Genomic DNA, 26,567 nt, shown 5'->3' with positions numbered 1-26,567 from the left:
CCCACATACACGTCTTAATTGTTTTCCGAATCATCTTTGATCCATGTTTGCCCTGTGGAATGTTTATCTGGAGCAATGGAGAGCTGAATTAAACACAGGGGGCTTCTGACTGCCAGCCCTTTCCAGACTGACTGTCAGCCCCCCGCCCTTTTTGGGTTTTATTGCACACTCTCTGGGCTTGGGGTTCTGGAGGACTGTGTATCTTGTGGCTACCGTACTGACCGGGACCAACGCTAGAGAGCTACTGGGAGAAAGAGGGGCACTGTGTTAGGAGTGGTAGTGAGGGATGAAGGGAGGCAGGGGCGATCAGAGAGGGTCAGTGCATGCGTGTGTGGGTATGCGCGCGTGTGTGCGTGTGTATGAGAAACAGTGACAGAGGCCGGAGCGCAGCACCTCAGGCTGCAGACAGACAGGTCCTTTTTGAACCCTCGCTGACCGCTCCCCCCAATAATCCACTTGGCTGGCAGACATACCGGGCCCAGAGACGGTCCAGTACTGGCTGAGCCTGGCTGGCCGGTCTGGTGTGCTGTGGCCAAGGGGGTGGGAGAGCATGGTACCGGGCCAGAGAGAGAGCACTAACTCAGCCTGTCTGCAGCCCACAGGAACATTTCTGAGGCTGCGTTATGTCAGATCTCATTTCCATATCCTGTACCCACACGAGGCCCACGGCCCCGTTCGGTAGACCTCTACAGGGCACCCTTCCTTGGGCTGATCACTGATGTGTAAAGGGTCGGATAGGTTTCCCACTGTGCAGTTTCCACCAGTCCTGTCATAACGGATCAGTGATTACTACAAGGAAGGAATGTCACACTTTAAAAACGATTTTCAGACAGTTCCCCGGTTCAAACGTTGCCCCTAAGCTGTGATCCAGGGTCAGATGTATTTGCTGTATTTCTCTTTCCCTTAAGGGTTGTACGATGCATGTGCCGGATAACCCAATCCTAGAACCGGTAGACCAGCAGACCTCACCAGGGAGTATGATCTGGGCTAAAGGTGTGAAGAGAGCGGACGTCATGACTAGAAGGTTACCAGCGTTACGGCTTCATGAGCCAGTAAATACACTTCCAATTACAGCAGGTCTAAAAGTCTGCAGCCCAAATGCCACCCTATTCTCTACACAGTGGTTCCTGGCCCGACGGACCCTGGGGGAAAAGTAGCATACTTAAAAGGGAATAGGGTGCCATTTGGGATTCGGCCCCAAAACACCCACAGATTTGTCATCGTCCCGGATAAAATGTTTCCCAGACACTTGACGTGGATGACAGGTCTCTGGGTGGGACAGAAACGGCAGCGTTTTATTCGATCCCGTTAGAACAGAGACACAAGGCCACCAGCAGGAAGGGGAACACAGGTTCCAGTTTCATGTTCTGTTCTCTCTGGTTTCACAAAGACGAGACAAAACACTAAGCAACTGGTGGGCGGGTGTTAGGAAGTGTAGGCAGTTTTACTGCAGGATTTTAGACGTGTGTGTGAAGTCCTAACGAAGGTTGAGAGACTGAACAGTAACACCCTAACTGAGTCAAATGAAACAGTGAGCAAACACAATGGGAAGTCTGGAGAATGGCTGCTATTCAGCCACACCAGTATTTCTCTTTCAATATTAGCCTTTCCTGCCCAAACGATCAGCACCTCTGTTCTCCCCCTCATAACGCGAGCGCACTTATCTTGTTTAAAACGCCTGCAGACCGGCACCATCCACAGCAAATTAGCCGTTCCTAAAGAACCTCTGGGCTGCTTGCGGGCCACTCAATCATGCTGAAAATACATTTTGTAGGCTTTAATAATGCACACAACAGACACGCACAGTGAAGTGCGGCTTAACGTGACCACACCCCAGAGGAGGGCACAAGCCGTGGCTGTACGGCCTATTGGCTACTTCACAAAAAAAAAACGGAGAATATCAGCCAAAGAGCCAGTTACAACACTTTTTCCCCCCCGTTGGTTACAAATCCTGCTCAGATGGCCAAAGGTTGCTGGGTACCTCTTTATTTGAACAGACCACGAAAATACCCCTAAAACTGGCGCCAACTCCGTCAGGCTTTCCGAGGGCTTACACCTTGCCTATGAAACCACCACCAACTTGCTACCGCTAACAGTTTAGCTTCCTCTGCTGACAGATTGCCAGGGGACTGAAACACTGGGCGCCAACTGGCAGGCCTCTGCTTAGCAGCACGCGTAACCACATTCCTTGACGCGTATCTGTTTGGGCCATATGTGAAGTACCCACTATATAACCCCGTCGGTGGCATGTTAAGTTAGCGGGCGGACTGAGCTTACGGTACTGCTCTCAGCTCAGTTACACCCACACCCCCGCCCTTCAGACGACCCCATTCCCAACCCCACACACATTCAGGGGGCAGTCAACCAGAACAATCAGGCCAGACTCCTGGGGGGGGCTTCCTACTCCGGATGAGCCAGGGGCAGGGACACCCATGTCTGGGGCAGGCGTGCGTGCGTGTGCGCGCGCGTGTGTGTGTGTGTGTGTGTGTGTGAGAATGTCTGAGAGAGAGACAGACGGAAACAATGTCGGCTGAAGGGTGTCAGACATCAGAAAGTCATGGCATATGCAAAGTGACAGAAATCGAGAATGAGAGTGGACTCTATGTAGTACCCATTTTCAGTTACCATCCATTTTTTTGAATCAAAATCTGCCCCAGCAGAGAAAATCCCCCAAGATAAACAACACGATCTTCAACGTGACTCATAGCAACACTGTCGGTCAACCGTAACTGTATCTCATAGGTCCCTAAAATATTCCCCAAAACAATTAACACACTAGGGTGCATCTTGAATGGCACCCTAGCATCTACACTTTTGACTGGGTTGCAAAAGGCTCTGGTCAAAAGTAGGGGCACTCTGAAGGGAACATGGTACAATTGGGGCCGCGACCCTGGTGAAAAGACTTGCTCTGGTAGCAAAATAACATCAGAGGGACTCAAGTGGAAAGAGACATTTCATTATTTCTGAGAGCAACATTGCACGTAAGATTGTAATGTTGGACATTCACTGTGAGAACAGAAAACGATTTACAAAAGAATGACCACTGTATCATAAACCTTTCTGAACGCAAGTCTACTCAGATACATACAAAATCCAAAAGGCACGGGACAAAATCTAACACCGAGCTGGCACAAAAAAAAAAAAACTCTGCCTTTCTAAAGTCATCAGACACGGCACACAGAGGGGTAGTTGCCTGACTGAGTCGTTCTGTGTGCTGCCATTTTGTGATTCCTTCAGATGCCACTGCGGTCTGCCCAGGAATGCCAAGGGTGTTGTCATGGATATGACTGAGCCTTATTAACAGCCATATTCCAGTGCCTCTTTACAACAGAGCCACTCTCACAACAAGAATCCGTCTAGCCGGCTGGGGGTTTTACATCTTACTGCACTTTCTACTTGCTTGCTTTTTCGCCCAATTTGTTTTCTCTTCTTCCCAAGACTCTGGCAGTCACCCTGGGTAAATCGCAACCTTCCCTTCACGGCGTCCTTCTCCTCTACTGAAATGTGCACACTAGTATGAAAAACGGCACATAATAATCCTGCTTGGGGGGGTTTTGATTCGGGGGGGGGGTTGTTTTCATTCACATTTTCCACTGAGTCAGATGGGAGCCAGGAGAGGGAGGGGCCTGGCACTGTGCCTCGTTTCAGGTCTGACTGCTCCCTCGGTCTTTGTGTCCACCTCTCCATGCCCCCTTTTCACCCCCCCTCCCTTTCGGCTGCTAAAACACTGCAGCGTGAAGACATTCAGCTAAGAGCTAGCTTCCCTGGGTCTGTACCCATGATGATGAAGCTAAAGAGGAAGGGAGTGCTGGGCAGGCATAAGAGGAAGCAACAAGCTAGTTGCTGCACTAGCTGCATGTTGGCTAACAGTCACGCCGCTAGCTAGCGCATTACAACTAGTAGCATTCACCCCCCCCCCAAAGATTTGTTCAATCTTAACAAAACCATCTACAGGACGAAATGACACCGACATGAACGATTAAGCACAACATAAATCTGCAAAAGAGTGGAAATGGCGAGAGAGAGGGAATATAAGAGAGGGAGCAAAGAAGCAGTGAGGAGAGGGAAACTCCAGATCCTTCTTGTAGGACACCTATTAATGTCTGAAGCAGCTGTGAGTCTCATTTAGATGTATTTCACCATTTATATTAAATAAAAAATGTAGGGAAAAGGGAAGACAGTAAAAAGCATTGAAAAACATTAAGAGGGGTTGTATTCGATAGCACTGCACACAGTGTGAGTGTGTATGTGTGTGTGTATGTATGGGGTGTTTATGAATGTAGAAGTACGTGCGTGTACATGCTTATGTACCACAGGTTTCCATGCAACGAAGCTGCACATTTGAGTGAGCATGTGTCTGTGTGTCTAGTGAGTGCAAGAGAAAGCAATCTATTGCTCATGTTCTGAGAGACCGTGGCCTCATTACATGTCGAAACTGTATTCACAAATTGGTGAGTTTGAGTCTGTGTCTGTGTGTGTGTCTGTATGTCCGCTTGTGTAAGAGATCACAGTAAGTGTGTGGGAGTTGTTTAAAAAGCTCTCTAGAAAGATAAGAGGGAAGGGCAAGAAAGAAAAGCGGGGTAAAAAAGGACATACAAAAAGGGGGGTAGAAAGACACGGCGGTAGAGAGGGGGAAGAAAGAGAGGTAGAGAGAAAGGGGGGAGGGGGAGAGAAAGGGGAGGGGCGGAGAGAGAGAGAGAAAAAAAAAGAAGAGAGAGGCTAAAGGATAAAGTTGCCCTATCCTTGTCAAGGATGATGTCATGACATGTCTAATGCAGTTCCATCCTGTTGTTAAGATGTAGTTAGCTGGCTGACATGTTGCTACTTGACCCGACTTGCTGCCCTACTTAGCTCAAACACAGTGATTCAGACGTCCAATCAGGGACGCATACGCCTCAGTGATTCACCAGTAGCTATCGACTTAATTGGCTGGTTGGTGAGAACATGGCTGAATTCAAAACAGGCCCTTGTATCCCTACAGTGCAGGACCTTTGACGAAAGGGCGTATGGGTGCCGGTCAAAAGTAGGGCCCCATGGGGCGGCCAGGGATGCATGCCAGGGACCAGGTTATAAGGTCCTGGTAGAGAGGATTCTCTGTTCTTAGTAGTGATCTTCTACTAAGGTAAAGCAGTGTTAAACAGCTAGGTGGGCGATGTAGTAACACACACACACACACAAATTGCAAAGACATCATTGGAACGTAAATGTATTCCTATAAAACGCTGTTCTGTATGTGGGAAAATAAACAGTTCTAAAGCTTGCACACCCTTGGAGAATTGGTAATATATGTACCATTTGTAAAGAAAACACATGAAAACTCATTTGTAAAGTGAGCAGGCAAAACAAGTCTTTTATTTCTTATGGGATTCACAGTCAACTGTAGGTCATAACAGAATGGCACAATCATAAAACAAAACATGGCAAAAAAGGAAAAAAATTTACTGACCCCTGTTCAAAAGTCTGCATACCCTTAGTTCTTAATACTGTGTTTGCCCCCTTTAGCACCAATGACAGCATGCAGTCTTTTGTAATAGTTGTCCCCGAATCCTTGCAGGTGTTAAAACTGACCATTCGTCTTGGCAAAATGCCTCGAGGTCTTGCAAAGTTTTGGTCGTCTTGCATGAAACGCACTTTGAGATCTCCCCAGAGTGGCTCGATGATATTAAGGACAGGAGACTCCACTCCAGAACCTTCACCTTTCTCTGCTGTAACCACAGGAGGGTCAACTTGGCCTTGTGCTTAGGGTCATTGTCATGCTGAAAAGTCCAAAAGCGTCCCATGCGCAGCTTTCGTGTAGAAGAACGCAAATTGTCTGCCAGTATTTTCTGATAACATGCTGCATTCATCTTGCCTTCAATTTTCACAAGATTCCCCGTGCCTTTAGAGCTCACATACCCCCAAAACATCAGTGAGCCACCAACATGCTTCACAGTGGGGATGGTATTCTGTTCACTATAGGCCTTGTTGACCCCTCTCCAAACATAAGGCTTATGGTTTTGACCATGAAGCTCCATTTTCATCTCGTCACTCCAAATTACAGTGTGCCAGAGGCTGTGAGGCATGTGAAGGTGTTGTCAGGCATATTATAACCAGGGTTTTTTGTGGCATTGGTGCAATAAAGGCTTCTTTCCGGCAACTCGACCATGCAGCTCATTTTTGTAATCAAGTATCATCGTATTGTGGTCCTTCAAACAACCACACTGTCTCATACCAGAGCAGCCTATATTTCTAATGTGGTTACCTGTGGGTTTTTCATTGTATCCTGAAAAAATTTTCTGGCAGGTTTGACTGAAATCTTTCTTGGTCTACCTGACCTTGGCTTGGTATCAAGTGATCCCTGAAATTTCCACGTGATTGAACAATACTGACTGGCATTTGCAAGGCTTTGGATATCTTTTTATATCCTTTTCCATCTTTATAAAGTTCCATTACCTTGTTATGCAGGTCTTTAGTGCATCCACGTGAGAGCTAACAAACTAATTGACTATTTATACACAGACACTAATTGCAATAAAAAAAAAACACGGGTGTGGGAAATTCACCTTTAATTGCCATTTTCACCTGTGTGTGTCACCTTGTGTGTCTGTAACAAGGCCAAACATTCAAGGGTATGTAAACTTTTGATCAGGGCCATTTGGGCCATTTCATATGATCACTATCTTTAAATAAAATATGTTTTTTTGCATGATCAGTCATATTTTCAAAATCAAAGCCAAAATGTCAATTTCTGCCAGGGTATGCAAACCTATGAGCACCACTGTATCTTGGTGCCACTTGCTAACTTGAAGCAGACGTCTTCACTAGAAGTTGCAGCCTTAACTTAAACTAACATTGAAAAACCATCAAGCATTTAAACAAAATTAGTAAAGGGATTTAAGCAATCTACAAAAATTACTACAGCACCCCCAAGAAAACCCACTACGGACGTACGACGCATGCCCAATGCCTCGCGTGAAGCGCATATCATTCACCTTTTTTGGAGCTGAAAATTGCTCAAGTTGCTCATGCCAATACTGCAATTTTGATTATAATAAGATTAACTGTGCAGCCATACTGCGCAGCTCATAACATAACTCTCTCACTAGAACAATGTCACACACCATTACCATGTCAATGGTCAGTAGAGTATCAAACCAATCAAACACATTTCTTTATAAAGCCCTTTTTACATCAGCAGTTGTCACAAAGTGCTTTTACAAAAACCCCAGCCTGAAACTCCAAGGAGCAAGCAACAACAGTGAAAACAGTGAAAACACCTTAAGAGGGGCCAAAATTTAGGAAGAAACCTAGAGAGGAACCAGACTCGGCAGGGTGCCCAGTCTTCTTCTGACTGTGCCGGGTGAACATTTTAAGAGTACAAGATGTAATAATTAATTAATAATAGATGATTAAAATCTATTACATGAACATCGGTAATACACTGTATAACACGGGTAGAGCCAGACCAATTCAGCTGACCAATGAAATCAGACAATAATAGCCATTTAAGATCACTTCTAATGTGTTCTTAAATGTCATAAATTACAGGAAAAGTCTAAATGCTGTACTCCTTGCAAGTGGAGGGCGCACAAAGTACTGAAAACAAGGGTGACAATAAATAGGGAGAGAAATAAAAAATGTTGGTGGTACCCCTATATAATTAATGAATTCCACATCAGAAAATTACAACTGGGTTGTTTGTTTCGCAGCCTTTCTTGGTCATCTTCATCAAGGGTACCAATCACCTGGGAGGTGGCTAAAAAGTGTATCTGAAATAAACGCTGGGCTGTGAATGGCCCCCCAAGTAAGAGTGTTGCCGTTTAAAGGGGACATGGTGGCCTTTGGCAGTTGGCACCACACATCTTGTGACGAAGTAAGACAGGAGGAGCTCTTCTCAACACTTCCTAGGCTCCGGCTTGGAGGGAACGGGGCTGCTCATTTGGTGCTGTAAAACATACAGCCATCATGAATATTAACCGACGGGGGAGCTCTGAACATTCCCCGGGCTTATCATGTCAAAGGCATAGTGCACAGGGGGAGATTCTGGAGGGAAAATCTAACCATCCACAATAAGCTGTCCTCCTTAATTGCTTTATTGTGAACACTTTAACAACTGGTTAAAGCCCTGGGGAGCACAGGAGGGTGAGGAGCGAGACGCTAGCTCACACAGCCCAGAGTCACGCACACAACCTACATTTTAACACACACAAATAGCACTAATCAGCAGAATAACCGCCAGGATTCTGACAGCAGTGTGTGTGTGTGTGTGTGTGTGTGTGTGTGTGTGTGTGTGTGTGTGTGTGTGTGTGTTACTATACTTGTGGGAATCTGTGTAGCACCTGACCATGGCAAATCTGGGGAAGTGAGGACTGACCAACTATCTGCCTCGTTTTCAATCTTCCTCATTTTCATTCTGCCTTCATTCCTCAATAACAATATGCCTCAATTCCATCTGCATCACTGGTAGCCATTCATCTGGTTTGTTTCAGTTTAGCAGGCTAATGATTCCTTAGAGCAAAGTGATGTAGCATGACCTCTCTCCAGACCTTGGCTCAAATAATTTTCTCTGAGCTTAATTGAGCTTACCTGGCTTAATGACATACCAACAGAACATTCCAAAAATGGATAACCCCACTCATAGGGCACATCAGGCAGGCTAAAACTACGTTAAGTATTTACATGATTTGAAGAACCTACAGTCATTTGAAAAACTTTGAAAGTTGTCTTTTTCACATATTTGGACACATGGATTATCCAGCAAAATTCTAGCTCCATTCAATGACTAAGGTAAACCAAATGAACAAAACACCAAATAAAAACTTTGAAACCATTTATGCAGCCTTCCATAAAGATTACAAACTTGATTTGGTTTAGTCGTAACCATGTAGACCCGTGGGAACATCATGTATGAATACATAACCATAGATAAGAACGATTATTAATGCACCAGAGTTTGGAAGAGGTTAAAAATACTAGTCATCTCCTAGTCATTTGAAGTGAATAATTTCACTGTCCGATAGATCATCTACAACTGGAGAAAATCCCACACCACAGGCAATCTACATAGGACTGGTCGTTTTACCAAATTCAGCTCAAGAGCTGACCGAAAGTCAAAGATCAACAGCAATTGAGTTTGATCCTTAATGCCAGACGTTGTGTTTGGCAAAAACAAAATACAGCTTTTGAACAGAAGAACCTCATACCAACCATAAAGCATGGAGGAGGTGGCATTATGGTTTGGGGCTGCTTTGCTGCCTCAGGGAAACCGGACAATCTTGCAGCAGGACAATGATCCAAAACACAAAAGCAAAGCTACAGCAGAATGGTTCAAAAAGACGAAATCCAGGGTTATGGAAGAACCATGTCAAAGCCAAAATCTCAATCCTATCTAAATCCAGGGATGGCGGGGGGGGGATTTAGATGTGAGCTTATTTTTCCCACAATAAGAAAACGCATTTCTGGTGAATAAACGATTGCAATCTCATCAGTGTTGAAGTGAGGAACACTGATGACCATGTCCAAATATGATCCCACCCATCATCTAACTGGCTGCCTGGAGTTCTGTCACAGAATTTCTAAAAAATCCCGCTAATAACAGGCCGCAGTAACTACACGTCTAGCCCACATGCAGCCTCGTCACACATTGCTTAGTGTGTGTTTTTGGTTCCCCCACCGACTCTTCTCATGCAGCTGTGGCAAAGCACTCCGCAGTACACAAAAAGCAGACATTCAGACACATTGCACACGAGCTGACTGCCACCTGGCCTGTGGTGAGAGGAGAGGGTAAGAAGGGGTCCAAGCAGCAGTCTATGCCCCCCTTTCCTGAATTCCTCTCCCTGTCTGAGACACTTCCAGGCAGCCAGCCCACCAGCATCCAGCCAGCCCACAACGCCACACAAGACCTTCTGGGTCGGTGTGAGTTTGGGGGGGGGGGGGGGGGGGGGGCGACCTCGTTTAAAACTATACGGCATTTTACTTTATTGGTCAAAAGAAGCATTTCTGAATGGACACTATGTGGAAAGCAAACCACTTTCAAGACACTGCGATGAAAACCACCCGAAGAAAACTTCTGGGCCTGGTGCCGCACGTTTGGACTGGCATGGGTTTAGTCCGTCAGGGCTGACTCAGTACTGCATGGGTTTAGTCTGTCTGGTTCAACCCTGTGTGGCACATGTTTAGACTGTCTGGGTTGACTCAGAATGGCATGGGTTTAGTCCGTCAGGATTAACTCAGTGCGGCACAGGTTTAGTCCTTCTGGGTCGACCCTGTATGGCACAGGTTTTGTCTGTCTGGGTTGTCTCAGAATGGCATGGGTTTAGTCCAACAGGATTAACTCAGTGCGGCACGGGTTTAGTCCTTCTGGGTCGACCCTGTATGGCACAGGTTTTGTCTGTCTGGGTTGTCTCAGAATGGCATGGGTTTAGTCCTTCTGGGTCGACCCTGTATGGCACATGTTTAGTCTGTCTGGATTGACTCTGTATGCCATGGGTTTAGTATGTCTGGTCGGTCTCTATATCGCACCTGTTTAGTCTGAGTTTACTTGTTTTAGTGCAATCATGCCATTCCAACTCTTCACACACGTACATACTGTACAAACATACAAGATAATGAAGTTGCAGGCAGGCAGTTGTGGAATTCATGTAGGAGAGTAGCCTAATGTGAATGCTCTGATGTTAACGGAGCAAAGCACAGTTCTGAGAGGGAGCAAAAAAAAATTATGGTTAGCCAAGTTAAATACAGTATTAAGCTCCTTGTCGTAGCAGTTAGCCGTGAGCATGGTACGCTCAGTTAAAGCATGACCATATTCAATTAGTGGGAGACAACTTGTCAATATTAGAGACAGAAAAGAGCAAAATGTTAACTAATCACTTTTATGTTTTGCTCCACAAAGCTCTCCTGTGGTGATTCGTTGATAAACCCAGGTTATTGAGATAAACTAGTTTAGGTGTTGTATTCGCCATTGTGTTGGTGACTTTTTCTGTCCTTCTTGCAAAGGTTTGACAAATTTGTGACAACTGTGTGCAATTATTCTACTCTTAAATAGGTACTACCGAATGTGCGAAAAATGGATAGTTTTCTTTTGGCACCAAATTGTAATTGAAGTATCGATTCTCGTGACATCCTTACTCCCTTGTGCCTCCCTTTCTACTCTCAGTCCAAAAGCACAGCGAGAGGGGGTTGATCTCTCAAAACGAGGTCATCTAAAACCAAGCAGCAGACGGGCAGTAGAGCAGAACAGCCATCCACAGGAAAAAGAAACAACAACAAAAGATTACGCCACAATGTCAACATAAAGAAGAAAATACATTTAAAAAATCAAGTGGAGAAGGATGAAGCAAAGACTAGAGAACAAAATATGGTAGAGTGTAGAGCCTGGGCCATTAAGGACTGGAGAGTAGAGCATATGAGCTGGGTTTATATAGACTGAAGAGAAGAGTGTGTAAACCTGGTCTATATAGACTGGAAGGTAGAGCGTGTAAACCTGGTCTACATAGACTGGAGGGTAGTGTGTGTAAACCTGGTCTACATAGACTGGAGGGTAGTGTGTGTAAACCTGGTCTACATAGACTGGAGGGTAGTGTGTGTAAACCTGGTCTACATAGACTGGAGGGTAGTGTGTGTAAACCTGGTCTACATAGACTGGAGGGTAGTGTGTGTAAACCTGGTCTACATAGACTGGAGGGTAGTGTGTGTAAACCTGGTCTACATAGACTGGAGGGTAGTGTGTGTAAACCTGGTCTACATAGACTGGAGGGTAGTGTGTGTAAACCTGGTCTACATAGACTGGAGGGTAGTGTGTGTAAACCTGGTCTACATAGACTGGAGGGTAGTGTGTGTAAACTGGGTCTACATAGACTGGAGGGAAGTGTGTGTAAACTGGGTCTACATAGACTGGAGGGGTAGTGTGTGTAAACTGGGTCTACATAGACTGGAGGGTAGTGTGTGTAAACTGGGTCTACATAGACTGGAGGGTAGTGTGTGTAAACTGGGTCTACATAGACTGGAGGGTAGAGTGTGTAAACTGGGTCTATATAGACACGAAAGTACAGCATGGAGGGCTGGGTGTTTAAAAACCGGAGTAGAGCGTAGAGGCTAGGTCTATACAGATCGGAGAGTAGAGCAACAGAAAGAGAGACAAGCACAGGGACTGGCTCAGAGAGAGAGCGACAGCAGCTCAGACAGAGAGAGACACTGGCACAGAGAGAGAGAGAGAGAGAGACACACTGCACACAACTACGGAAACTCTTATCTACGTATGAACTCAGAGGGTGGCATGTCCCTGGTCCCTAAAGAGCAGGAAATGGCGTCATTTGTGAGAAGGAGTGGGAAGTGAGTGAGTGAGTGATGACGATGACTCACTCACCCAGGCAAAACACAGCACTGTTGTGTCCAAAATGGTTGCCAATGGTATTTATTAAGGAAGAGGGTTTTATTCCAGACAACCTGCAGGCCCTTTGAAGTCACCTGCATGGCCCAGAACAGCCTGGGAGAGGTCATCAAACCACAGAGGACAAACACCACAGAGGACAATCACCACAGAGACATCTGTGCCACAGGGCAGCCAGGACACTTGTAGTAGCAGGGCTGCCTAGTGGTTTGTGTGGGAGGATCAAGACCCAAGCACTTCCCAGAGAGGCTATCTTCATGGGTGAGGTAGCATGCTAAACAACATGCGATACGCACGCAAGGCAGGCGTACCCAAAGGCACGCAAGGCAGGCGTACCCAAAGGCACGCAAGGCAGGCGTACCCAAAGGCACGCAAGGCAGGCGTACCCAAAGGCACGCAAGGCAGGCGTACCCAAAGGCACGCAAGGCAGGCGTACCCAAAGGCACGCAAGGCAGGCGTACCCAAAGGCACGCAAGGCAGGCGTACCCATACACACAGGCAGGCGTACTCATACACACAGGCAGGCGTACTCATACACACAGGCAGGCATACTCATACACACAGGCAGGCATACTCATACACACAGGCAGGCATACTCATACACACAGGCAGGCATACTCATACACACAGGCAGGCATACTCATACTAGGGCTGCACAATTCATTGAAAAATAATCATAATAATGTGCAATATCCAAATCGCCAATTTACGCAATTTTGTTAACATCCATGTTTGAAAATTGCAATATGTCTAAGAAATTGCAATTCAATATTTTATCCAAACCGTGCATCCCTAACTCACACACAGAAACACTCAAATGCAGACAGACATACTCATATACACACAGACCGAACACACAGGCAGACCGAAACTCATACACACACACACAGGCAGACCGAAACTCATATACACACAGACCGAACACACAGGCAGACCGAAACTCATACACACACAGGCAGACCGAAACTCATATACACACAGACCGAACACACAGGCAGACCGAAACTCATACACACACACACAGGCAGACTGAAACTCATATACACACAGACCGAACACACAGGCAGACCGAAACTCATACACACACACACACACACACACAGGCAGACCGAAACTCATATACACACAGACCGAACACACTGGCAGACCGAAACTCATATACACACAGACCGAACGCACAGGCAGACCAAAACTCATATACACACAGACCAAACGCACAGGCAGACCGAAACTCATTCACACACACACAGGCAGACCGAAACTCATATACACACAGACCGAACACACAGGCAGACCGAAACTCATATACACACAGACCGAACACACAGGCAGACCGAAACTCATACACACACACACACACACACACAGGCAGACCGAAACTCATATACACACAGACCGAACACACTGGCAGACCGAAACTCATATACACACAGACCGAACGCACAGGCAGACCAAAACTCATATACACACAGACCAAACGCACAGGCAGACCAAAACTCATATACACACAGACCAAACGCACAGGCAGACCGAAACTCATTCACACACACACAGGCAGACCGAAACTCATATACACACAGACCGAACACACAGGCAGACCGAAACTCATACACACACACAGGCTGACCGAAACTCATATACACACAGACCGACACAGACACACACACACACTCATACACACACACAGGCAGACCGAAACTCAAACACACACACGCAGACAGACACACACAGACACACTCAGACACACTCACACAGACACACTCAGACACACACACAGACACACTCAGACACACACACAGACACACTCAGACACACACACAGACAGACACAGACAGACACAGACAGACACAGACAGACACAGACACGCACAGACACGCTCACACACGCTCACACACGCTCACACACGCTCACACACGCTCACACACGCTCATACACGCTCATACACGCTCATACACACTCATACACACTCATACACACTCATACACACTCATACACACTCATACACACTCATACACACTCATACACACTCATACACACTCATACACACTCATACACACTCATACACACTCATACACACTCATACACACTCATACACACTCATACACACACACACAGGAAACATGCAGGAAAGAAGGTGGGCAGATGGGAATGGGAACCCTTAGAAGACCCAGATGTTTGTCAGCCTGCGATGCCTAACACACAGCCGTGCTTTGATCTGCCACACGGGTTGAACCACCGGCGCTGCTGGAGTGTGTGTGTGGTGGATTTATAGCTGTGGCATTCACACTGCTTTTAGTGGGAGGACAGACTGCATTCCCTTGGGAATAGAGCCAGCTCCACCCCGCAGGGGAAAACTTACAGGCACACTAACACACACACACACACACACACACACACACAATACCCTGGGGAGAATTAACGGGTGCGCGCGCACACACAGGAAAACTAAGCACACACACAAACACATATAGCCGAAGGGATCCCCACAGTAAGACACACACACACAGGGGGCAGCTTATACACACATCCCTTAGAGAGTGTTGTGCTTTAGGATGTAATTCAAATGACTATGCAGGGCTGTATGTGCTTAAGTCTCCAGTCACTGGATTTCATCTCCTGTTTCCCATTCAACAAAAAAGACATGGCGGTGTACTACATTTGCCTAACCCGTGGACCTGCCACCCCGCCCCGCCCGTGAACCTGCCTCCCCGCCCCGCCCGTGGACCTGCCTCCCCGCCCCGCCCGTGGACCTGCCTCCCCGCCCCGCCCGTGGACCTGCCTCCCCAGCCCGCCCGTGGACCTGCCTCCCCAGCCCGCCCGTGGACCTGCCTCCCAGCCCGCCCGTGGACCTGCCTCCCCGTCCGTGGACCTGGCCGTAGACCTGCCAGTAGACCTGCCTCCCAGCCCGTGGACCTGCCAACCCGTCCCGCCTGTGGACCTGCCTCCCCGTCCCGCCCGTGGACCTGACCATAGACCTGCCAGTAGACCTGCCTCCCCACCCGTAGACCTGCCTCCCAGCCCGTAGACCTGCCTCCCAGCCCGTGGACCTGCCAACCTGCCCGCCCGTGGACCTGCCAACCCGCCCGCCCGTGGACCTGCCAACCCGCCCGTGGACCTGCCAACCCGCCCGTGGACCTGCCAACCCGCCCGTGGACCTGCCAACCCGCCCGTGGACCTGCCAACCCGCCCGTGGAGCACAGTGCTAAAGCCAAGGAATATAACTTGTCCTCCACCAAGAAACAGATTCGGAACACCCCTTCTGAACGTCCCAGGGACCCTCTAGTCTCTAGTTGACCAAACCATCTGACTGGTTGCAGAAACAGAGGGGTTGGACCATAACCAGAACACACACAAGGGTAAAGTGACATTTAGAAAGCATGTCATTGGGATTAACGTACAATCTGATTGGCTGAAAGTGACCTAATCGCAGTTTATTTGGCCCGGCACCCCTCATGCTGAAGTCACATAAACAACCACAATAGAAGCAGTCTCAGACGGCAGGGAGCGACAAGAGTCTAGTGGTCCTGGCTTTTAAAGAGTCCACCCCCCTCCCCCGTCCAGCCACCTTACAGACAGAGGTTAGCAGCCATGCAGTATTACTGGACTCCAACCAAGACTGGCCTGTATTGCTGCTCTGGAACGCTCAGGCACACACCTGAGTTGAAACACTCTTCAAAAGAATGTATAATATCACCCTGAGAGTCGGCATGAAATGGATGCATCATATTTTCAACTTAGCTTCCCTTCCCCCATTATTTTTTTTTTTACATATGTAGAGATTCTGCTCAAGCGTTTCTTTTACACCAGCGACGGTGGGTCACTGACAATTTAGCTGGGCTTCAATTAGCTTCCCGGCACATACTCAAATCATACAGCACTCCACGCACACTAAAGCGAACGCTAAAAGTATTTGAAAGATTTCAAATAGTATTGGAACCATGGTCTGCCGCGGAGATACACAGCTAGACTGCAGGCCCGGGCAGAGTCGCTGTGGTTAGACAGACAGCCGGCTGGCTGCAGCCCGAGCTGCCATCACCAAGCCAAGCAGAACCGGTCCAGCTGAAGCAGCAAGCCAAGCTCTATCAGTCAGTCCTGAACCCAGTGACCCGGGCCAACAAATGCAAGCAGCACCAATCAGCCTGGTAATGATCCAGTGCAAAATAGTGGGTTCTTAAAACCTCCTTGAACCATGCTCATCCTTGGCTGGGAACCTGTTACTTTATACTGCACCATCATAAAGAAAGTCCTGAATGGACGGGAGGAGTTCTGGACAGTTTCCAGGTGTTAAAGTGGACAAAGTACTGTGACTTCAGGTCTGGTCTGCTGGAAAGGATGCAGCTGGGAGCTGGGAAAAAGGCCTGTGTCCCGAATGCAACCCCATTGCCTGAATAAGTACACTTGTTTCTGAAAAAGGTTACATAGGGCTCCTTCAAGGGTAGTGCACTACAGGGAATAGGGTGCCATTTGGGCAGAAGTCTGGGGAGGTTGTCCCCTGGAGAGCTGCAGCTAGTTTCCTGCTCCGCAGCTCTCCAGACCCCTGAACACTCTTCCTTCATCCCTCTGCTTCCCCCTGCGATCCTTCTCACAGCCCATAAGCCATTTCCATGGTGGGGAAGTCTTCCCCTCTCAAGCCAAACCAAAGCCCTCCATGTATGATGGTTTCCAGTTTGCCGCCACTGAAACCAGGGCAAAAAAGCCTCTGCTGCGTCAAGTCTTCTCATTCTTTATCGTTCGGAGAAAAGAAGATCATCTCATACTTGTAATTATTTCTTCCCCCTGCGTTTCAAGAGGGACTGGGGCTAAAGACACCCTGCCAATTCCTCATTCTCTGTCTGCAGAAGGAGACCGTTACGCAACAGCTAATTACTTCCACTTGGCCCAGGGAGCAGGCCTGGTCTGTCTGTCTCTATACCTCTACCACTTTCTCTTGCCATCTCTCTCTCTTTTTCTTACTCCCAGACTCTCTCCCCGACTCACTCTCTCCCTCTCTCTCTCCCCAACTCTCTCTCTCTTACTCTCCCCCTCTCTCTCTTACTCTCCCCGACTCACTCTCTCTCCCCCCTCTCTCACTGCCCCCGACTCACTCTCTCACTCACCCCAACTCTCTCTCCCCGACTCTCCCTCTCTCTCTCCCCGACTCTCTCTCCCCGACTCTCTCTCCCCGACTCTCTCTCCCTCTCCCCAACTCACTCTCTCTCTCTCTCTCCCCCCCTCTCTCACTCCCCCCTCTCTCACCGACTCTCTCTCTCTCTCTCCCCACCCCCCGACTCTCCCGACTCTCTCACTCTCCCCAACTCTCTCCCTTTCTTACTCCCCGACTCTCTCCCTCACTCTCCCTCTCTCAATTTCAATTAAATTCACTTTATTGGCATGACACACGTGTACATATTGCCAAAATACAATCACAATGCTTGATCAACTCTTTCTCTCTTACACTTACTCCCCGAGTCTCTCTCTCTCTTATTCTTACCCCCCGAGTCTCACTCTCTCTTACTCCCTTAGTCTCTCAGTATCTCTCTATCGAGCTGGGCAGCAGATCAGTATGGTGCTGGTTTTCTTCCCTGGGGAGAGACGGGGGAAAGGGCAAACTTAGACCCTCCTGCTCCCAGAACATAGTGTCTATCAGAAAGCACAGCAGCACAACGACCCAGTACAGTGAGGGCCCGCACGGTGGGGAAGAAGACACAAAAAAAAGAACTAGGCTAGCTAAACCAGACAGGCCTTGCAGCATTTCCATTCCACAATTTTTGAAAGATGATGTCATGATATAAAAAAAAGGAAGCTAGCAGTTGGAGACGGAGGTTGGCGCTGAGAGAACAGATGGGGAGATGAAGACAAAGATTTTTAACAAACATACCCACCACTTAGAGCCGTCACCGGGCTATCCCCCCTCCAACACGGCACCTGATCTACCAGGCTATCTATCCCTCAAACACGGCACCTGATCTACCAGGCTATCTATCCCTCAAACACGGCACCTGATCTACCAGGCTATCTATCCCTCAAACACGGCACCTGATCTACCAGGCTATCTATCCCTCAAACACGGCACCTGATCTACCAGGCTATCTATCCCTCCAACACGGCACCTGATCTACCAGGCTATCTATCCCTCCAACACGGCACCTGATCTACCAGGCTATCTATCCCTCCAACACGGCACCTGATCTACCAGGCTATCTATCCCTCCAACACGGCACCTGATCTACCAGGCTATCTATCCCTCCAACACCGCACCTGATCTACCAGGCTATCTATCCCTCCAACACCGCACCTGATCTACCAGGCTATCTATCCCTCCAACACCGCACCTGATCTACCAGGCTATCTATCCCTCCAACACCGCACCTGATCTACCAGGCTATCTATCCCTCCAACACCACACCTGATCTACCAGGCTATCTATCCCTCCAACACCTCACCTGATCTACCAGGCTATCTATCCCTCCAACACCTCACCTGATCTACCAGGCTATCTATCCCTCCAACACCTCACCTGATCTACCTTTACATACTGAGCATCAACTAGTTCACATCCCTGATCTCAGAACGGTTTTGTAGTGAAATCTTCCTTCTTAAGCGGAGACTATAAAAATCTTGAGAAATTGGTAAAAGTATTTTTAGGGGGGTTTCAATCACAAAATAACTCCCTCCCCCACCCCCCCCCCCCCTTTCCGTAGCTAGCCAGTCACTGAAAACCAAACTCCCAAATCTATTGCGGATGACAAATCGAAACAGTCAAAATTAAATTGAATATAAGCTCAGATCGGCAGGCAGCCAGGCAATAGCTAGACAAGATAGAACGTGTAGGCTACTTTAATTACAGTAAAACAAAAACATCAACAGCTCGTTGCACAACCTAGCAAATTAAATTGGTAATTACACAATTGATAAGGCCTGATACTGTGCAAGCCATTTGGGAGGTATTTGAATGCTGAAGGTACTATGTGCATGTAAGATCAGGAAAACGCCAACCACTCACTGACCAGCACACAAAGCTTGGTACAGTGTGATTGACATCGCCTGGGGTTGTTCAGCTTTCAAACGGACTCGTATCAATAACTGCCAAAGCCGTTACATGCTTAGTCCTGCACTAAACGGTGGGACGTGTCGTTTGTCACAAAAGATTAGGCTGATAAAATAACTGTCAATTTGTAAAGTTTAAATTGATTCTCTGACTGATATGTGCCACATTTGGATCTCAGAGACTGATGCACTCGTGTCTTGAACTTTACGCTGATGCATATACCCAAAGGAGAACTGGCAACATTAATAAGACCTAGCTAGATTCAGCTCCTCTCTGACGCCCAAAGATTGTAAACTACCAGTGAACCCGACAACGTGTTCTGACTACAGACAGAATCTTCAGACACCAATTTCAAAGTGGTTTGCAAAGACAGATCTCATGGTGTCCGTCTGCTGATGAGCAACAAACACCTCCATGTTCCCAAAAGCCCTGTGAGCTGTGGTGTGTTTGTGCTCACATAAGCCCTGGGTACTACAGACTTCTTCCCATAATGTTACTGACCTGACCTCTTGAACGAATAATGCAGAGATCACTTCCAGTAAATCTGTACAATGTGTGTGTGTGTACTCTAGTGCTATGGGGCACTGAGTATTATGTTACAATAAGTTGTAGATGCCTGCCACTAGGTGTGACTGAATCTGGAAGGTTTACCTGCATGGTGGTGGTTGGGACGGTCTCATGTGCCATATTCTTAAATAATTATAGCAATGTATAAAAGCAATTTTAAATATTTCTTAAAATCTCTTAATTATATTTGTACATTTATATTTCAGTTATTTTTCATATTTTTTATATATTATTATATATTTGAATATATGTATTTAATTATTCATTAATATAATTTAATATATTTCAATATTTGTGTCTTGTTGCGTTTAGTGAAAAACCAGCAGACATTAAACCCTCTGGGGAATGAGTTGGACAACCCAGGCCTATAATGACACACTGAAAGACCCACAGCCTGTGCAATAAAAAGTCCATTGATACCAAATCAAATGAGAGTGCTGAATATACATTTGACAGAATGACTACGCAAATCTTGGCCGACAGACCAAAGAGGGTGTCTATGGAACGGGGACAGCAACAGTAATTGAGGACCGCATCATAGCATCATCCCTACCTGACCACAGGCTCCGGAATGGCCTCCACGTTGGCAGGGACCTGGACCCCTTTCTCCCACTCCTGCCTCCAGGGGTCTGACAGAACATAGAAGTCATCGGGTCCCAGCTGGGCCGAGTCAGGAAGCTTCATTGCCGTGATAAAATCTGTCCGGAACACCTTACAGGAAATATCGAGGGTTTTAGTCAGAGACATCTAACAATACAAAACAGGCAGAGTAAAAAGAGAGCACAGGTTGAGAGAGAGTGAAAGATAAATCCCATCCAATACATTAACTTAGGGTCATATGGTAGACCAGTCCATTAGGTCAACTTAGGGTCATATGATATGCCTGTCAATTAGGTCTGATTAGGGTCATATTGTATGCCTGACCATGGGGTCTAATTAGGGTCATATGGTATGCCAGTCAATTAGGTCTAATTAGGGTCATATGGTATGCCAGTCAATTAGGTCTAATTAGGGTCATATGGTATGCCAGTCAATTAGGTCTAATTAGGGTCATATGGTATGCCAGTCAATTAGGTCTAACTAGGGTTTTATGGTATGCCAGACCATGGGGTCTAATTAGGGTCATAAGGTAACCCAGACTATTATGTCAACTTAGGGTCATATGGTAGATCAATCCATTAGGTCCACTTAGGGTCATATGGTATGCCAGTCCATTAGGTAAACTTAAGGTCATATGGTATGCCAGTCCATTAGGTCCACTTAGGATCATATGGTATGCCAGTCCATTAGGTAAACTTAAGGTCATATGGTATGCCAGTCCATTAGGTCAACTTAAGGTCATATGGTATGCCAGTCAATTAGGTCTAATTAGGGTCATATGGTATGCCAGTCAATTAGGTCTAACTAGGGTTTTATGGTATGCCAGACCATGGGGTCTAATTAGGGTCATAAGGTAACCCAGACTATTATGTCAACTTAGGGTCATATGGTAGATCAATCCATTAGGTCCACTTAGGGTCATATGGTACGCCAGTCCATTAGGTAAACTTAAGGTCATATGGTATGCCAGTCCATTAGGTAAACTTAAGGTCATATGGTATGCCAGTCCATTAGGTCCACTTAGGATCATATGGTATGCCAGTCCATTAGGTCAACTTAAGGTCATATGGTATGCCAGTCCATTAGGTCAACTTAAGGTCATATGGTAAGCACAAAACAAGGCACAGTGACAGTGCTGCAGGTAGCAGTGGTGTAGATATCCGGTTACAGAGGTCAAATATCCTTTACAAATAACACCATACCAAAAACAAACACAGACAATAAAAAATTATCTCATAGGGGCATCCACATCCAGAAGGTCTACAGCAGAACACGACAGCAGATTGAACTGGCAATATAATGGCGCCTACAGAGCCAAGCTCGGACACACTGTTCCTGGGTTTGCAGGGAGAACATCCTAAATGGAACTCGGGTTCCCTATGGACAAGGGCACCCAAGACCTCTGTATTAGAGTCGGTGTCCTCTGGGAGACACCCCAGGTCTCGACAGAGGCGGAACCCTGTGGCTGGGCAGGTACCAGCGGCGCAGCAGTGACGCCATCGCCGCAGATCCCCAACCCCACGGCAACCGTAGTCAAGGACACCGGGAACAGGCGAGGCAGGGCATTATCCAACCACACTGCCAGAATCGGTCTGTGACATCTGCGTCATCATACACTTCATCATCCCTTTATAAGCCCCGCTTTATTAGCTAGCTGCCCGCACCCCTCCCTTCCTCCCCCTCCATCTCCCCAAGCCTTCACCCCTCTCCCTCCCTCGCCCTCCCCAAGCCTTCACCCCTCTCCCTCCCTAACCCCCTCCCTAACCCTCTCCCCAAGCCTTCACCCCCTCTCCCTCCCTAACCCTCTCCCCCTCCATCTCCCCTAGCCTTCACCCTCTCCCTCCCTTCCTCCCTCCTTCTCCCCCTCCCCAAGCCTTCATCCCTCTCCCTCCCTCGCCCTCCCCAAGCCTTCACCCCTCTCCCTCCCTAACCCCCTCCCTCTCCATCTCCCCCCCTAACCCCCTCCCTCTCCATCTCCCCAAGCCTTCACCCCTCTCCCTCCATCCATCCCTCCCTCCCTCTCCCCTACCCTTCACCCCTCTCCCTCCCCAAGCCTTCATCCCTTTCCCTCCCTCGCCCTCCCCAAGCCTTCACCCCTCTCCCTTCATCCCTCCCTTCTTCTCCCCCTCCCCAAGCCTTCACCCCTCTCCCTCCATCCATCCCTCCCTCTCCCCTACCCTTCAAATCCTCCCACCCCCCCTCCTCAAGCCTTCACCCCTCTCCCTCCCTAACCCTCTCCCCCTCCATCTCCCCAAGCCTTCACCTCCCTCCCTACCTCCCACCCTTCACCTCCCTCCCTCCATCTCCCCTACCCTTCACCTCCCTCCCTCCCTCCATCTCCCCTACCCTTCACCTCCCTCCCTCTCCCCTACCCTTCACCTCCCTCCCTCTCCCCTACCCTTCACCTCTCTCCCTCCCTCCCTCCCTCTCCCTCCCTCCCCCTACCCTTCACCTCCCTCCCTCCCTCCCCCCTACCCTTCACCTCCCTCCCTCTCCCCTACCCTTCACCTCCCTCCCTCTCCCCTACCCTTCACCTCTCTCCCTCCCTCCCTCCCTCCCTCTCCCCTACCCTTCACCTCCCTCCCTCTCCCCTACCCTTCACCTCTCTCCCTCCCTCCCTCTCCCCTACCCTTCACCTCCCTCCCTCCCCCTGCCCTTCACCTCCCTCCCTCCCCTTCACCTCCCTCCCTCCCCCCTACCCTTCACCTCCCTCCCTCCCCCCTACCCTTCACCTCTCTCCCTCCCCCCTACCCTACCCTTCACCTCCCTCCCTCCCTCTCCCCTAGCCTTGACCTCTCTGCCGAAACGCTGAACACCACCAAACACATCAGTACACTAAGGGCACCTATTGAAGAGATAAGAGGTCAGAACTGACAACACCAGTGAGTCAGATCAGTTATGGGTCAGAGTGTGTGAGTATGAAAGTGATACAAAGAAAGAGAGGGAGACTGAGAATGTATGATTGAGAGAGTTGGAGACATGGGGACATTCAGAAAGTGTGAATGAGTTATTGTGAGTGAGAGAGTCAGATAGAGAGGGAGTGAGACATACACACACCCACACATTGTGACTGAGAAACAGAGAGCCCCCACAGACCCCCAGGAGAGCAACACACCCGGGCTCAACCAAATGAGGGAGAGAAAAAGAAACTATTTGACACACTGGAAACAATCAACCTATAAACAATGCAAATTAGAATGAGGGGGGATTTCACCCTAGGTGGTTTGAATAAGGCCCAGGGATTTAAAAAAAAATATCATGTTCTAAAAAAAAAGATGATATTGATGACAAATGTCTACTTTGTGTAGTCCATTTTCCTAAACCTCAAATAGCTTGCCTGAAACAGCAGCAATACGCCATTGGGAGGTTATCAATTGAGACATTCACACTACAATGCATGCAAGTGTATGTTTTGAAATGTACCGATATCAAATTATATAAAAAATAATATTGTGATAATTATTAATACAGTCCTGGAGAAAAATTAAGAGACCACTGCACCGGTCCCTTTCCTTTCCAAAAATGTTTCCTTTCCTTAATTTTAACCCTTCTGTTCCTCACTCAAAACCTTCCTTTTCAACTTTTTTGGAAAGAAAAAGGTGTAGTGGTCTCTTAATTCTTTCTGGAGCTCTATATCGCTGAGCCTAGTTGTCGTGTTTGAGAAATTTCTAGGTCAGTGAAATTAGTTACAAGCATAATTTTAAAAAGGTATGAAAACAGGATTTGTATACTAAACAATACACTATTAGGTCAGAACATGTACTGAAGGTCTAGTGAGATCTGAGGAGCGTGCCCTACTATGACTTAATGGACTAAGCTACAATACCACTCTGTTCTCTATCATTGGGCAAAGCCTCCATGTTATAGAGGTGCCGTCTTTCAGCAATGTTCCCAAAAGCAGACATATTTCTAAAAGCCTACAACTTAGGTGGGGCAGTACTTCATGCTTGGTCTCAGCCCCTCCTCAGCTAGATTTGAAAACATCCAGTTATAGATACTCATTATGGGTTCATTGGGTGCTAGCACCACACAAATGAAACACGTTTCTGTGTTAGCTATTAATTAGTGCAGCCAGGCAAAGATCATCACATGGACATGATCAACATTGGTGTTTAAAAAGGTGGTATCAGCGTTTGCTATCAATGCTAACACTTGTGATACTTTATGAACAAACGAATACAGAGGAAGTTGATCCTATCTATATCTAGATAGTGTTTAGGTGATTTTGTATGTTTACCACACAAATGTAACAGTGCTAAAGTTATACATCCTCAAAAAGTATCTCCTGAATTTAAGATGAAATACCGTCATGCGCAATCAAAGGGCGAGATCTGTGATCCGTTGAATGAGGAAAGAGCCACCACAGGAGCACAAAAAAACATTTGTTTTCCCTCATCATTCTCAGTTGTTACCATTTTTGTTATTTTCCCTCATCATTCTCACTCGTTACTATTTTCCCTCATCATTCTCACTAGTTACTATTCTCACACAGCCTACAAACATATCATTCAAAATGCCCTAATCCTTTTAAATATGCAAAAGCTACTTAGTTGTAAATTGGTTTATTTACACTTTGCTTTGCTTTTGTTATATACATATTATTAAATGTAATATTGTTTCTTATCATTTCCCACTTGCTTTGGCAATGTAAACCAATGTTAACCAACGTAAACCAATGTAAACCAATGTAAACCAATATAAACCAATATAAACCAATGTAAACCAATGCAAACCAATGCAAACCAATGCAAACCAATGCAAACCAATGCAAACCAATGGAAACCAATGGAAACCAATGGAAACCAATGGAAACCAATGGAAACCAATGGAAACCAATGTTAACCAATGTTAACCAATGTTTACCTTGAGCGAGAGGGAAAGGGAGAGTGTGAGTCAGGGACAGATAAGATAGATGGCTGATAGACTGGAGAAGGGAATGGTGATGGAGGGAATAGTGGTGAAGTCACAGGGGAGTCGCCCTTCTAGACCAGAGGATAGATGTCTCTGTAAGAGTCCCAAATGGTCCCCTATCCCCCTCTGAGTTCACTGCTTTTTGGTTAGGGTCAACAGGCCTCTGGTCGGAAGCAGCAAACTATAAACAAGTAGGGCTCCATTTGAGTGGCCGATGGTTGAGGAGTGCTTCCCCTGCTGAGATGAATGCAGAGTGGCTGACAGAGACAGCAGCAGGCCAGCCAGTAAGTCCTGTGCTGTATATGAAAAGGCCATATGTAAAATCCAGGCAGACAGCCGGGGGGGCGGGGGGGGGGAGTTGCCTTGGCCGACGAGTGTGTCTGCCAGCACAAATAAATAATGCAATGTAGTGGGTGTGTGTGAGACAGTGAATTTGTGTGTGTGTGTGTGTGTGCGCGCACGGGACGGAGAGAGCAAAGAGAAAGTACATGAGCGTGTCTTAGACGCTGAGGAGAGGCCAAGACAAAGCAGCCCCCCCTCAGTACAGCTGGGGGAGGACAGTGAGGGACTCTGGGGGATCTCGTGTTCGCTCTCCAACGCCCAGCACAACAGCAGTCCAGAGGACAATGTGTCAGTGATTCACTTTTACTGCCCCATGTTTATACAAGCCAACCACAGCTAATTAATGTCAGGGAAACAGAATTACAAGGTCCCTGCTTTTAATGTCCACTCGTCTCTCGCTCCCTTTTCCCTTTTTCGCATACATCTCTCCTTTCACCCCGCCCTCCCCCTGTCCCACACAATCTCTAATTCAATGCCCCTTCTCCGACCCATTATTCTCCTTTCCCATCTTTCCCTTCGTCTCTTGTATCTGGGATGGTGTGTGTGTCTGTATTATATGTATGTATGTGTGTGTGTCTGTGTGCAGATGAGGACAGGCCAAGTCCAGGCGGGTATAATAATGACAGGGGAACGGTGCGAGCCTGTCCCATCCCCACCACTCATCCTGTACACGGCATTAACAGCCACGGAAAGGGCACCGCAAGGACCCACAACTACTTACATCAGCACCACAAACACACAAAGAAACACACA

General features: G+C 47.5%; 1 protein-coding gene across 4 annotated transcripts in view; it reads right to left on the bottom strand.

Moving 5' to 3' along the window:
- The window catches only part of jade2 (jade family PHD finger 2), a 123,532-nt gene that overhangs the window by 59,895 nt on the left and 37,070 nt on the right, over positions 1–26,567 (bottom strand). For all 4 annotated transcript variants that reach the window (XM_029120651.2, XM_029120652.2, XM_029120654.2 and 1 more), the window contains one exon: positions 20,515–20,672. In XM_029120651.2, coding sequence (XP_028976484.1) covers positions 20,515–20,672 — 158 coding nt within the window. The remainder of the gene's footprint in view (positions 1–20,514; positions 20,673–26,567) is intronic.

This window comes from Esox lucius, chromosome 7 (genome assembly GCF_011004845.1).
Source record: "Esox lucius isolate fEsoLuc1 chromosome 7, fEsoLuc1.pri, whole genome shotgun sequence".
In the NCBI taxonomy this organism is placed as follows: Eukaryota; Metazoa; Chordata; class Actinopteri; order Esociformes; family Esocidae; genus Esox; species Esox lucius.
This window is presented reverse-complemented; position numbering and strand designations above follow the sequence as displayed.